The sequence below is a fragment of the Fusarium subglutinans genome (assembly GCF_013396075.1).
Source record: "Fusarium subglutinans strain NRRL 66333 chromosome Unknown NRRL66333_c0000025, whole genome shotgun sequence".
Taxonomy (NCBI): domain Eukaryota; kingdom Fungi; phylum Ascomycota; class Sordariomycetes; order Hypocreales; family Nectriaceae; genus Fusarium; species Fusarium subglutinans.
Window position 1 is genome coordinate 119,257 of NW_023502088.1, and position 14,182 is coordinate 133,438.

Consider the following 14,182-nt stretch of genomic DNA (forward strand, 5'->3'; position numbering starts at 1 on the left):
CCAACGGGCTGAGGATAGCAATTGTTGTCTGATGCTCGCACGCCTGCATCATTCAGGAATGATGATGAACTGAAACTTCGAGAGGCTGTGGCGTCAGTAGTAAATTCAACGAATGATTAAAGTTTTCGAGTGCAAATCGTAGATTGCGTAGGACAAGGGTTCGAGGATCTCCAATCGACTATTGTAGTGAAACAGTTCGCCTTAGAGGAGATCATCTGAATCCAACGGCATGGTCGTGCTAGCACCAGGCACACTTTTGGAAAGAACAAAATTACTTGGCTTTTGACAGTTTCGAGAAAGAGAACGGGGTTCTGTGTCGCTTACAAGATCGGCAACCTGCAGACTTATTGGTCAAGTGGCTTTGCGCGCCATTGCCCCTAGACCAAGAGATGCACATGGCGCTTGCTTCACCCAATGAGTCTCACGATCGTTTGAAGCTTGAGCTGTGGTACGCGCAGATCTGGGTTCGCCTGAATAGAGCATGACTTTTGTCGACGTGATCAGCCTTGCGGACATCCACCACAACCCCCATATTAAGTTATTCACGCACGCATTCGAGGAGTAATAAAGTCTGGGTTCAACAAGCGTCCTTTGAACTCCCTCCGCGCGGCGTTATTGGCACCAGATGCACCCGTTCGATATTTGCCACGCTGGCAGGGCGGACGCTGGACGCCGCTCACCAATGACCAACCACACCTGATTCGCCTCACTTTCAAAGGCTCACGGCGTATGGCAGGGGTTTGCTGCCATATTGGTTCTGGTTACAAGGAGTGACAAAAAACACATGCAGCAAATCAAATCTGGGTACCCCTTGGAGACCTTCAAATTCGTCTTGGGATATCATGCTGTGGAGCGGTGAGCATAGTCACACGCAAAAGATTAACATACCTTGGGTTCGCATACATTAGCATGAAAGGTACCCTCTAACCGTCAGGCACATCGTAACCATATCTTGTAACTTAGCAGGCTGTGCCAGATTTGGATAAATACCCTCCTTTGGCCCAGTTCATACCGCTTTATCCTTCCCAGCCTGTCTCGATATTCGTAGATTCCTCAGTAGAATCGACTGTGCGACCATGTCCTCTTCAATGAACAAATACTGGATCCCGCATCAAGACATTCACAGAAAAGTCATCACTCAAGAACTCCAGTATTATCTAGGACCCCAGGCTACAGTTCGCCCATACACGTTGGAGGTATCTCTTTGTCAAGCTAGCCCAACGGCTATCCTTTGCTCATGAATTCGAACGTAGGGAGAGGATGGATTCCTCATCACCACTCCCGGATCCTGCCTGACAGATGTTGGTCGCTGCTGGTTTGTAAACGTCCTCAGTTGGTTGACATTTGATAGGAACAAATCGATGATATTTGCCGAAAGTCGAAAGATCTGTGGGATCGACAGGCCGCAGCCAAGGTCCAACAGAACCCCGAGAAGTTGCTGAAACGACCGTTACATCAGCCTGTCATTGTTTCGAGAGGGTCTTCCAGAGACTCTCATCGACGTTACCACGACCGACGCCGGCAGGATGATGATTGAGTCCCAGCATGACTCAGCAGTTAAAGTCGTGCTACCTCTCCACCTCTCCAGTACCCCGAGGGAAGCCTGACAGATACCTGTGGGGGGGGTTTTCTGCACATCGAGGGCTGGCAGCTGCAGCCATCATCACCCCCGGACTTTGAGGCCCGTGAAACAATTTGTGTTGGAATTTTAGAGTGCGGTGAAGCGAAGGGTTGCAGGCTGCAAAGAACCATGAAGTAGAAGCTGTCCGGTGCCCAATATAGATATGTGGAGGATGAGATACCCAATCGAGTCAAACTAAGCAGGTGTCATGATGGCTGTCATGTCTGTCCACAGATGCGGTGCCATCTGGCATGATTCCAACCCAACAGAAACCATATGAGTGCAAATACTGCCCAAATTACATTTGTTTTAGGCATGTAGCAGGTCGAGCTGGAGCTGCACGAAAGCATAGGAGTGGAGTCGTCATATTCGGGACCCGGCAGTCTTCGTGTTCCAATCGGATTTTAACTTGTATATGCTGCCATGCTTGTGTGATCGTGCGCAAGTTTAGGTAAAAGGCGATGAATCAAAGCTGGATCTGATAATCCCACAGTTTGTTGGTTGCATGCGCTACATGCCTTGTGCTAACTCATTTGGAATCGAGAAGCTTTTCATACTTCTGAAGGTCCATGGGACCAGTTGACCAGAGGACTATGGCTTGCACGCACACCTGTTTCGACTCTTGGTATGGTTGTTTCTTATCACGAGTCATCTTTTGCTCTGTGATATACCCTATCACGTTGACAAACTCGCCGACACGTGTTTGCTCAGCTGTGAGAGATTCCAGAAGCAGGCTGACATCCACCACAGCAGTGGCATTGCTATCTCTTGGATAAAGATGACTGAGGAAGAGACAGGCCGAAGAGGTTGAGTAAGAAGTGACGCTATCTTGGTTAGCCAACAGTATGTGCCGTGAATGAATATGTGAGCAAGCAAACAGAGAGTGGGACGGTGTTCACCGGTCATACCATCCGAGGAATCTGACTTTGTCACCGACAGGTACAGCAGGGAGATTCGACAGCAAGTGAAGCTGAGAAGAAACTGGGCCCCGCGACATGCCCGTTGCGCGTGGCTACTGGGGGCCTTGCTAGGGGATTTTGAGGCCCGAAAGATGTGATTATGCTGCAGCTCCAGAAGAAATCCCTCACAATCAACTCTGCTGGTGACATAAAGGATATGGGGTAGTGAAGGGATTTAATGGATGTTGAAGATGCAGTGTATTTTTTATGTTGACTTCACGTGAAATGGGACACGAAGAACTATGTGTACAGTGCAAATATTCTAAGCTTTGGTTATTGCTCTACATCATACGGGTAATACAGTGCGAACCCACACTACTCTCATATACCCTATATCGCCAGTGCTTAGGTTATTGTGGTGGGGGTTTCAACCACATCTCTTCTTTTCATCCAGTCACGTATTGGTCAATTCTACCAGAATGTCTGTTGAGTCACCTCCGAGGTTCATCTACAAAATTGTCCCGTCGCCGCCTGGTGACCCTTTTCCCAAGGAACACCCCTTATCAGAACTTGACCAGAATGATGGCTTTGTCCATCTGAGCACGTCCACTCAAGTGAGCGCTTTTCGTAAATAGTGTTATTGTCCACTAATACAGTTTACAGGTACCGAAGACCGCAGAATTATTCTTTACTGGATCATCCTCACTATGGGTTATCAAACTTGAGTTCAAGCAGTTCGCTGATTCCGTCAGATGGGAGGGCGGTTTCCCCCATCTGTATGGTAATTTTGGGGCTGAAAATGTCGACTCGACTGTGAAATTTGTTCGTGAGGAGAGTCAAACATGGGGTGAAGTGATGGCAAAATCAGAATGGCTGGATTGAATCTGTTCTTTTATTTTTTGAGGAGGTGGCTTCTAGGGACTTGCCCCTCCATCAGTCTGTTGATAATCACATATCTAAAGGCCGAGATCCTTTTCGACCATACCCTTACAAATGGGGTGGTAAAAGTCCTTGTTCTTCTCGAATGTTTGTAATGCCAGCTGTCTATCCACCTTGTTGAGGGCGCGGAACACAGGGCGCACAAACTTCATTCGACCAACTCGTCCAAGCAGAGTGGCTGCGTCTTGGTAGATGGCAGAATCATGAGCTTTGAGAGCAATTAGGTAATATGCTGACAAAATTTCGACATTCTTTGACGATAAGAAATCGTAGGTTTTCCCCATGAGCTGCGCTCGGTCTGCGCTCAGCTCACCGGACTGCTGCACCTCAGCCAAGAAGACAAGTTTCTGGTTGGCAGTGAAGTTCTCAAGATCCTTAGCGCTTGGTGCATAGTTCTGATGAAATGTCAGCGTAGAAATACAACACCATGGACGGCGGAACTTACAGGGTCTTTCCACTTAGTTGCGAGGTCGTAGCACTGGTTCGCCAATGTAGTGTCGAACTCAGGCTTAGGGGGTAGACCGGGTGTGTAGAATTTATCCTCCCAGTTGATCTCGGCGACATTCTTGGAGATTTTTTCATCTCCAAGGTTGTTAAAGAAGTCGAGAAAGGTTTGCTTAAACTCAAAGGAGTCGAGAGACTTGCCAGACCACTTGGTGAAGTAGAAAGGAATAAACTTGTCAAAGTTCTCTCGGCCAACAACGCCCTCTAGGTAGTAGAGGAAGTGGAAGCCCTTTTCATACGCAACGGTACTATAGACATCCTCAGGGTCAACACCCTCGTGCTTTATGATAAGTTTGGTGTACTCATGGTCCTTGCCGAAGAGTTCCACAGCATCCTCTGTGATATGGTCAGCTAAAGTCCCAATAGCAATATCGCGATACGCACCAAGAGCTTTCCATCCAATGATGGAAGAGAAATCAAACTCGGCATCACCGTGGATGGCTGCTTGGATACGACGCTCAAGGTACATCGTCCAACCCTCATTTAGCCAGCTGAATCTCATTAGCATCGTCCCTTCAGGTCATTGGTCATCTTGAACTTACAAATGTTCCCAGCTGGCATTGGAAACCAGGTTACCACTCCAGCTATGGCTCAATTCGTGGGCAATGACGTCCACATTTTGACGATCACCACTGATGATAGTAGGCGTAGCAAACGTGTAGATGGGATTCTCCATACCTAGAGTCATATAGGTCAGTTTCTTTTCTTGCTTTTTGACTCATAGCAAAACCTACCTCCATATGGGAAGCTTGGGGGTAAGACCAGCACATTGTAAGCTCCCCACTTGTAGGGGAAAACGAGTTTCTCTGCCACTTCCATGAACTTCTCCATATCACGCTCCAGCTCCCACTTGCATTCTTCCAGCTCATTGGGACCTGTGGCGACAATACTTCGAGGGCCAATAGGCGCAGTCGCAATATCGCCAGAAGCTACAGCGAAGAGATAAGAAGGGATAGGGACCTTTTGCTCAAACTCATAGAGTTTCTCTTCGCCAGGCGTGGCATTATGGTCTCCCACAGGAACACCACTCGCAACAACTGGCAGGGATGAAGTGAGCTTGAAAGTGAAAGTGGATTTCACATCAGGAGTGTCCTGACACGGGAAAATAGAGCGGGCATTGATAGCCTGGCATTGAGAGAACATATACGGGTGTTTCTTGTTCGAGGTCTGGGCAGGAGTAAGCCACTGAAGAGCAGTGCATTTGCTTGTGGTCTTGAGGTCAATGGCGAGATCAATCAGTTCACCCTTTGCAACTCCGCCTGGCACATGGATATGAAGAGGGGCGCCGAGGGGCGCATTATACTCTTTCAGTTCCCACTCGGACTCTGTTGAGTTGATACGGATGGTAGAAATATCCACATATCGAGAGTCAAGAATGATCTCGTTGCTCTCTTTATCGGTCTGTGACTCAAGCTGAAGGACAACCGAACCCTTAAGTGCCTTCTCCTCAAAGTCGATCTGGAAGCTAGCAGTTGTATGACGAGTTCGCCAAGCGCTATAGTTGGAGAGGGTGCTGGGATCGCGATTGGCCGTCATATTGACTGTTGCGAATGTTCGTCTTAGATTGCGATTATGGGTGATCTTGACTTGACAAGTTCGCAGAATGGCAGGTTTCTTGAGTGACGAGAACCACGACATGAGGGTCTGTCGAATCGCCAATGACACAACTTTATTCCGGTGGGCTCAGTAAGGTATGACAACAAGGCGTTTCCATTCAGATTCCTCTTCTAGAACATCACGTGAGATGGCCCGCGCAGTAGACCAGCCACCTTCCAAAAGGCGTATCAAACATGAAGATAGTGGCATTCTCTCAAAGGGACTTTTGTATGTGAACTGCCTTAGGTCCATTTACGACACTACTCCGTAAATTGGAACAAATTGGTCCAGCAGTTTCGCGCTCAAAAGTGAGGCCGTGTTTATGTGTCAGGCAACTGTACCTTCAGGTCTAGTCACGTGCAGTAGACCTCTGGTAATGAAATCCGTGATCCAAAATGGCCTCCATCTGGAATTGGGATGGCATCGCATTTCTCGTAACACGGCGTCAGGCCGGATGTGGAGTAGAAGTCACGATTTTCCCGCCAGAAATGTCTCTCGCGACTGACTATTCAGTCCGGATACTCATTGGAATTAGAAAAGCCTGGCTATCTTCACAAAGACATTCCTACCATTATCATGTACTATTATTCGTGGCCCAAGATGCCGACAGATATATAACCACCTATAGCCAGCCTGTTTATCCCCAGTAACGAGCCATGGGACAGAGGCTTAGGCTCGGTAACAGGCTTGGCACACCTGAACAGGGCTATCATGGAAATCAGAGGCGAGAGAAAACGTCCGGAAGAGAGAAACTCTGATATCCGTTCTAATTATATCTCAAAGCAAATAGGGCATCAGACAAAGCTTGCGTAGAAGACGATAGGTCCGAGGCTTTCACCATTATACACCCTTATTCTGAAATACATAGTGTTTTAGAGAATTGACACATAAAACGAGCAACTACTGTGACAGCAAGGCTAAGATTAGTGTTTTGGATGAGTGGGAGCTATTGATATGGTTTTTCAATTCTAATCCCCTGAGCTGGAAAACGAATTCGACTTTACGGTCCAATCGGGTTAGACCAACCGTTGATGGGAGCTAGGTTTTCGAGAATATTTCTGTCCTAACGGTCAAATTGTCACGATATCGAAGGTAATATTTGGGCAGATATTGTCATCTCCGAGTCATGACAGGTTCTCCGATGTACCGGTATTTTAGTAAAGGCAAATTGAGGGTCCTTCATGATCCTTGGCCAACCTTGGACAAGGGATCATTGAGGGTACTGAGGCCCTCACCATACAATACTTTAGAAGTCTCTTGTCTCTAGTGAGAGAAGCAGGCTCCAAGCTTTGTCACAAACAAGGCCTCCGCTCTCACTTGATCAAAGTTGCCACTTCGCGATAGCGGAATGCTTCCCAGGTTCATGCTGGGCTGGGGACACTCCGTGTAGAACGTCATGACGGCACTGAGGAAGTTTTTGAGTCGATACTTCAGGGCAAACTACTTGGCGCTGCTGCAGGAGGCGTCATGGTGAGGGAGTAAATATCACCCCACGAAACCACCAAACCGCAAGCGAGCCTGGGCCGGGTCTGCGGTGGTAACGGTGCGAGTTGACGGGTGGGGGATCCCAGCTGTTGATTTAATGCAGGGGACGTGCAGAAGCAGTGGAGGCTTAGATTCTTGCAAGCTATCTGGCTATCCTAGGTAGCCCTGTTTAGTAGCTTCTACCCTGGTCTTAGCATGCGGGTGCTATCGAGTTGGGTCAACGTGGGCATTGCTACGGAGTACTCAGCGTCTTGACCTTGACGAAACCGGCTTTTAGATGAAGCGGTCTTAGAAATAGTAAGAGGTAGGGTTGCCACGCTGCCAAGCCTCCGTATGCGTTGAAGACTTGCAAGTGATTGATTGATCAGCGAAGATCTTCGCAACTTCACCCAACGACGAGGCCTCGTTCTCGTTTGAAACATACTCTTCATTGTCCGAGCTGAATGATTCCGATAGGTCCATTGTGGCTATCTATTCAACATGTTTGTTTGCCTGTAAGTGCACTATCATTGCTCTGATATACCCAAAAGATCATAACATAGAGCACATCTAATGTCCCTTGGTGATCACTCCTTGAGGTGTCCCACCACTGACTTGGTGCATGTATTACATATCCATAGGTAAATACTCTGGTGTTGCCTACGAAGTCAATGCCCATTGTAATTATCTGTAGCCGAGATCTTAGATAGGAGAATGAAACCGACTAGTCGTGCACGAGATGATATCTAACTACAATGTGGTCAATGATCCGCGATATCCAAGTTGGCATGTAGGGCTACACTTAACTTTCACTTCCACGTGTTCTACCCTGGGCACACAAGTGAAGCGCCACAAAGTCACCCAGACGGCTGGATGTCTTAATTGTTCACCTTTAACGGGTTGGGCAAAGGGATCACTTGGGTAGGAAAAGATCCGGGCCAACTACTGAAGGTCTATGGACTCCATCTCCCCTGTCATTTGACGCTGTGCTTACCCGATTGTTCAGATATCTGTTCCTGAAAAGGATGCCAGGTTGAAGCTTGTTTCATGTCGAGGGGCTGGGCGAGCCTGGTTTGCCTGATGGCTTGGCTTGAATCACTGACGAACCATATCAGACATGCAGGATCTTGTGCTATTGCGCAGGGATAGCTGAAGGGCAGATGTGACGGGAATATCCAATGCCTCAAAACAATATTGTTGCTTCAGATAATAACTGTGCCGCCCAGGCGGGTGAAAAAGAACACTCCCGGTTGGCTGACTTTTTCCCAACAAGGACCAATGTCTCATTCACGTCCCGCACTTGCCTCGACAGCACGATCTTTCAGTGAGTATAGCCATGCCACAGGCTTTTGTTATGAACAATGAGTAAGGTAAATGATCTTCACCCAGTGACAGCTGAAACTGACACTGGAGGTCTGAACGCAGACCAATACTGGCTATTGTTGACTCAAGACACCTATCATTTCTGCTTTACGATCACTCACCTTGATGGGGAGAAATTCACCTGTACGAACATGGGTGGTTCAATTGGAAACACCGGCGTTGAGGATGTGTGCCTAGATCTGAGACCTTCTAAAACCATCGGCAAGGGTGATATGTTCTAATTGACCCTTGACCGGGTGGATAGCCCGGACCGACCGCAAGCACGGGACAGAACAAGGGGCCCATGCTTTCTGGCAACTCAACATAAGCGAGCTCAGCTATGAGAGTTGAAAAAGGCACAGCGCCGTAGATCCAAGATGGTTCATTGCCATCATGGTGAGGGGATGGTGCAACAGCTTCACGATGTTGCAGTGCAGTGGACCAGACCCTCGAGATGGCATATTAAGTCATTGTATAGCTATATGGACGATATTATTGCCCTTTATAGCGTCGTCCGGATAATACAGTAGTAAAGAATATGCATATCGGAAATGACCAATGTCTAGTCACTTGATCACATCAATGAACCAAGAGAGTAGGAGATTCGCCGTGTATTGCTACAACCTGCTGGTGACCAAAACAACCCGCACCGGATACGAAATGAAAAGTCAACTAGCTCCAGAAGCGGTTATGTTTCAAGAGGCAACACGAGTTCACAATGTACTATAGGTAAGGTTATTTAGATATTCCGGCCAGGGTTACATGTAGAATTCCGGCGGACAGTGGAAAGAGGAAACGAAGCGGGAAAAGCAAAGAACAAAAAAAAGGCAAGGTACCTTAGTTATGTAAGACTATATGACGTACAATGCAGTTCAGAAACCTTAAGAAACACCGGAAACATATCATATGCAATATGCAATGCAGCAGTCCACACTTGTCAGCATGTTTCGAGACGTTGCCAAAAACCTATGTAAGTAGTGCCGGGGGATGGGACGAAGGGTCTTCATCTTGGCCAGAAGTCACTGTCGTATTGTCTCTACGTATTCTCAAATACTACAGTCATTGTCGATCGACTCTCTGTACTCCGTAGATCAAGCGGGAATTCTCTGCTTGCCCTAGTTCTAGTGGACGTTGCATCCGGGTTTTGCGTCTAAGTGATCAACGGTTGCCTTTTGTCGGGGATAAAGACACCATTGGTATCCCTGCAGCCGTTGAAGGGAGAACAAAAGCAAAGAAAAAGCGTGCTCTAGCCAAGACCAAAACACTATCATTTCGTCAAGTCGTCATATTCATGTGATATCCCTACTATGCATACTACAATTGTATGACGGACAAAGGAACCTTGACTATCAAAATCTTAATACGGTGGGGGCAACATGTTCTGCAATGGATACTAATAAGTTAGTAAAATGATAGCTAGGGAAAAAAGACGGCATGCAGTGGCATCATTGCAATATGTGACACAAGACAACTGGAAAACTCTAAGAGTAGTATTCGGACCCTATCATACAGAGACGTGTTAATGATGGACATCGGATGGCCGACTACCCGTACCACACGTGAGGGAACATGAATAATGAAGCCTTCAACTCCGGTAAGCAACATGATGATATAGTTGCAGTGCAGGTTGAGCTTACTCGTGCAATAGCTGCAATTGGCTCATGCCAGATTGGGTTTTCGAAACCCTATCCTCTCGGAGACATCTACTGTAACCATAAAACATGTCGAGCGAAGCAACCTGACGGCATTGTTAGCCCGTGGGGCGTGCCTCCCGTCCGTTTTGACCTCTCCTTCCAGATTTGATACGTGATGGAAACTGAAACACGCCTTCCACGGGGAGTGTCTCTGTTTGTCAAAAGCCACTACCCAACTTGGAAGGACTGGTGCATTGGGCTTTCGTCTTTCCCTTGTGACAAGATAAACTCATCGAAAATTTCTCCCTCCTTTTCCTTTCCTCTCGCTTGTTGAATTTGTCAGTCTTAATCGCATCACCATGATAAACAGTCGCACGAGCCACAGTTATTCATCTCTTTGTGGACGATGATTGATGGGAAGTTTCCGTCTTCGCTTTGGGAGCTGCGTGCCAAGACCCTCCGGCTCAACTAGTCACAGTACGTCTAGGGTCTGATCTCTGTCCGTCATGGTGGAGAAGATACCCCTGTCCCGGTTCCGCTAACGTAGTAGCCGAGGTTGGGTCCAGGGGCAGTATGAGACATGGATTGACTAAGGAGTTCTAGGGAGTCCGGGAAGTGATGGAGGGCAACCAAAGAGCAAAACCCCCGAACGAGGCGTCGAGTAAAAACCGTTGGCAGCCACAAAACAACTTCATATTTCTGACAGGCCCTGTTGATCTATTCCTTTTTGCGAACCCACCCCGAGCCCGGTTGACAAAGTTTAGGCCATCCTGTGCCTTGCGGCGAGCATGGACCATCCGTCAAGAACCATGACCTTCGTCTGCTCGTCAACTTCACCTTAGCTCCTGGTCCCGCGTGCCCCAGACCTCTTTGTGCTCCTATCCCATGCCGATATCAACTATTCTGGATGTCTCTAGTGTCTGGGGGCGTGACACCATATCCTTCAGGCGGGGCCATGAGTTCTGACCAGGATTCAGGCCCAGGGCCTGGTATCTCATCATGGATTGTCCAGAACAAGGGGTTGATTGAGGCTGCTCTCCGGTAAGTGCATGTCCAACCACAAACGAAGAAAGCTAACCGGAGAGCTCATAGCTTGGCGCAAAAGCAATGTCTGGGATCCCTTCCACAGCTAGAACTGTTATATACCATCTGTCCCAGGAATCCGAAACACTTAAACCGGACCAGTACTGTTGTGCTTCATGCTATAGCTTATTGCTCTCATCTCCACGGTACATAGTGCCATCTCGCCGTGGCAATTAATCTCTGACACCCTCCTACTTCCCATTGTGGCAGCCCGATCTAGTAGTATTGTTTCGACGCAATGGCTCATATTGCCAAGTGCCTCGTCGATATCGACACCACCTATATAACCAAGCAGTCTTCGCAGTCACCCAACGATTCGGTATAAACGTCCTCCTGTATTTCACTATCCTCTCATTTAACCCAAGCTTACATATGCTTTCTTTTCAGAAATTGTCACCATTACCTCCGCAGGAGAAACCATTTACTTGGAGAATGCAACAACCTGATCCGTCGAAGAAGTATCAACTTTTTCCAAAGGAGAGAAAATTGCCCGTCCTCAACAGCAGCAAAGCGGTAGACCCAGATAAGGCAACCATGGGACCTTCGATTACAGCAAGTGATAAGACAGACAACCAGCAGACAACACTCAATGGCTTGAAGAAGCGCTTGAATCAACACAGCCTGGCTCGACGACGCAAAATCAGTGTGCCTGAAGTTGGACCTATGACAACCGTTCAGGAGCTTTCAATGGACTCTCGTAAGTCATATGGTTGGCAAAGGTTGTTGGATTCTAGACTAATATCCTTATAGCTACAATTCCTGGCCGTCCACCTTTCCACGAGCGCTCCATTAGCGCACCTGGCAATTCGTCCAGAAACTACCATCTTACCGATACTTTTCTTTTTGCATCGAGCGATGATGAGGGCCCCGACCCTAAGGCTTCGATGAAGGGTGAGACTGAGGCGGACTCTAGAGGTGCAACTCCGACTTCACCAAGACACCTGGCCCCTTTGGTCATCCCTAGACGAGGAGGACAGTCACCCTTACTCCGTCGCCAACAGTCGTTGAATTGCTTCCCTGTGAAGAACGAGCCTCTCCGAAGGGGCCGCACCAGCGAGTCGTCTCCCCAAAGTTGCACCTCTTTCACACCCAACTCTTCCATGCCCGACCTCACAACACCAAAGTCCGCATCAACAGGCTCATCGACTCCCATGCCAGTGTCTGCACCACTCATGGAGCCTCAAGCTGAATCCCCTCAGCTTTCTGATGGACGCTATACCCCTCCCGTTGATTCAATTCGGGCAGGACATCGAAGAGGTGGCTCAGAATCTTCAGTGATGGACAGAGGCCGTCCTAGGAAGAGGCGTGATCAGCGCACCAATAACGGACCGATCATCCAGAGGACAGAATCGAAGAGTAGGATTACTTCAGAACAAAAGGCCTTTGAGAACCTGCCAGTTGGTGTGAAACATATGGAGGCCTTAGAGAGAATCGAAATGCCTGAACTTGCGTTGCTTCAGAAGCAAGCTTATGAACAAGTCGGGCGCTTCGAGGTTCTGAGAGCCGAAGATGTTGAGGCGCTCTCCAAGGAACTCCGCCATTTGGACGAGAAGACCGAGTACCTTCGTCGCACTTACACTGCCCTTCGTTCGGGTCGCAAAAATCTCCACTCTCGCATTTGCCAGTACCTGCGTTCGCCTCGTGTGGCCAAGTTCAGCAACGAGTCTATGCTGAAGCAGGAAGAGGCACTTACCGAGCTGGATGCCTCAATTGACGACTGGGTGAACAAGCTGGAGCAGGCTGAGAACAGACGTACTCGTGTTCGCCAGAAGTTGCTTGAACACGTTGCTGCAGCTGCTTGTCTCCCTCTTGGCGGGCCAAGCATGACACGTGAGCCTGTAGTGAGTGGCCCACCCTCATCTGGCATTGGCAACATCTCAACCCCCCCTCGGAGCCCTTCGAAAGAGACCGCTATCTCACCTCGTACTGCCAGTTCACCTTCTCCCCAACGTGTTGTGGCTCAAGTACCCAGCACTATCCTGGAACAGCCTGTGATCGAGGAAGAGGCTACGAAAGAAAGCGCTGAACGCGTGACCAGCACTGGATCTCTGAATCGCTCTGATGTGGAGAGCATTCGCATCTATGCCGGTGACGATGTTTACGCTCTGTTAGCCGATGTTGAGGATGAAATTACCAAGATGGGCAAGCAGCCGGTATATGAGCCTATGCCCCCAAACAATCTGATCGAAACAAAACGCATTGAACTTCATCGTCAGAGAAGCCACGAGCTACTCAACGGACTTTCCGGAGAAGCACACGCAATGAAGAAACGGGATTTCTCTGAATGCCGTGCCATTTCCCCTCTTGCATCTCCACCAACCTCATCTGCCACCAAACAAAACGAACAGACGGAAGGTGACCTCCCTCTACTGACGAATGTTGTCTATCGCCCTTGATGAGCTTCGGCATCTCTCTGAGATTTATCACCATAGTCCTGCCAAAACTGTATCGCATTTCAACGATTCACGGCCAAACCATTTACAATCATTTGATACCCCTACGGCATTTTCTACATTTTTTTTTTGCATATTTGCGCTACGTCTACTCATGACATTTTACGGCTGCAACAGCATATCATGCATTCATTGTTTTATTATGTATCATCATAGGGCGCAAGCTGGAGGCTTCTGTCATTTATCACAGTATTTCCTTTCTTGAACTGAGTTCACTTCTTATATTGTATCAATGCACTGTTAGTTTGTTGCATATATCACCCTACCATAGTATTACTCTTAGTTCCTTCATAATGATATTATCTTGGCATGTTTTCTGCCAAGACGCTTTCAACGTAACTCCCTATCTTCTCCTCTTTAAAGTCAAAGCGGAAGAAACCCGTGATGTGATCAAAGAGGCATGTAGTATCGAAGTGCTTCTTTGTGGGCTTGTGATACAATGCAAGATGTGGGCATAGACAAGGGTATTATGCAACCTTTGGGGGTTGACCGTACCAAGATGGCAAGGAGACATGCATGGTACGTACTATGCATACGCCTTTAATTGCCAAGCAAATTTAGGTTTTAGAAATTGAGCCTGCAGGATCGTCGGCTATAACAAGATGATATGTGATAGTGTTGAAGGCC

At 48.0% G+C, this 14,182-nt stretch overlaps 3 protein-coding genes across 3 annotated transcripts; 2 read left to right on the top strand and 1 right to left on the bottom strand.

Moving 5' to 3' along the window:
* Positions 1–2,999: 2,999 nt before the first annotated feature.
* FSUBG_2801 (uncharacterized protein) lies at positions 3,000–3,402 on the top strand (the record flags this gene model as incomplete). Its single annotated transcript, XM_036680614.1, has 2 exons — positions 3,000–3,134; positions 3,184–3,402. The coding sequence occupies 2 exons, from the start codon at positions 3,000–3,002 to the stop codon at positions 3,400–3,402; spliced, it is 354 nt and encodes a 117-aa protein (XP_036541657.1).
* A 74-nt stretch (positions 3,403–3,476) lies between these two features.
* FSUBG_2802 (leukotriene A-4 hydrolase) lies at positions 3,477–5,499 on the bottom strand (the record flags this gene model as incomplete). The annotated part of the gene is made up of 5 exons (XM_036680615.1): positions 3,477–3,854; positions 3,905–4,299; positions 4,348–4,454; positions 4,506–4,641; positions 4,698–5,499. 5 exons carry the CDS (start codon positions 5,497–5,499, stop codon positions 3,477–3,479), a joined length of 1,818 nt encoding a protein of 605 aa, XP_036541658.1.
* Positions 5,500–11,636: 6,137 nt separating this feature from the next.
* Positions 11,637–13,498, top strand: FSUBG_2803 (uncharacterized protein; the record flags this gene model as incomplete). The annotated part of the gene is made up of 2 exons (XM_036680616.1): positions 11,637–11,799; positions 11,853–13,498. The coding sequence occupies 2 exons, from the start codon at positions 11,637–11,639 to the stop codon at positions 13,496–13,498; spliced, it is 1,809 nt and encodes a 602-aa protein (XP_036541659.1).
* Positions 13,499–14,182: the final 684 nt, after the last annotated feature.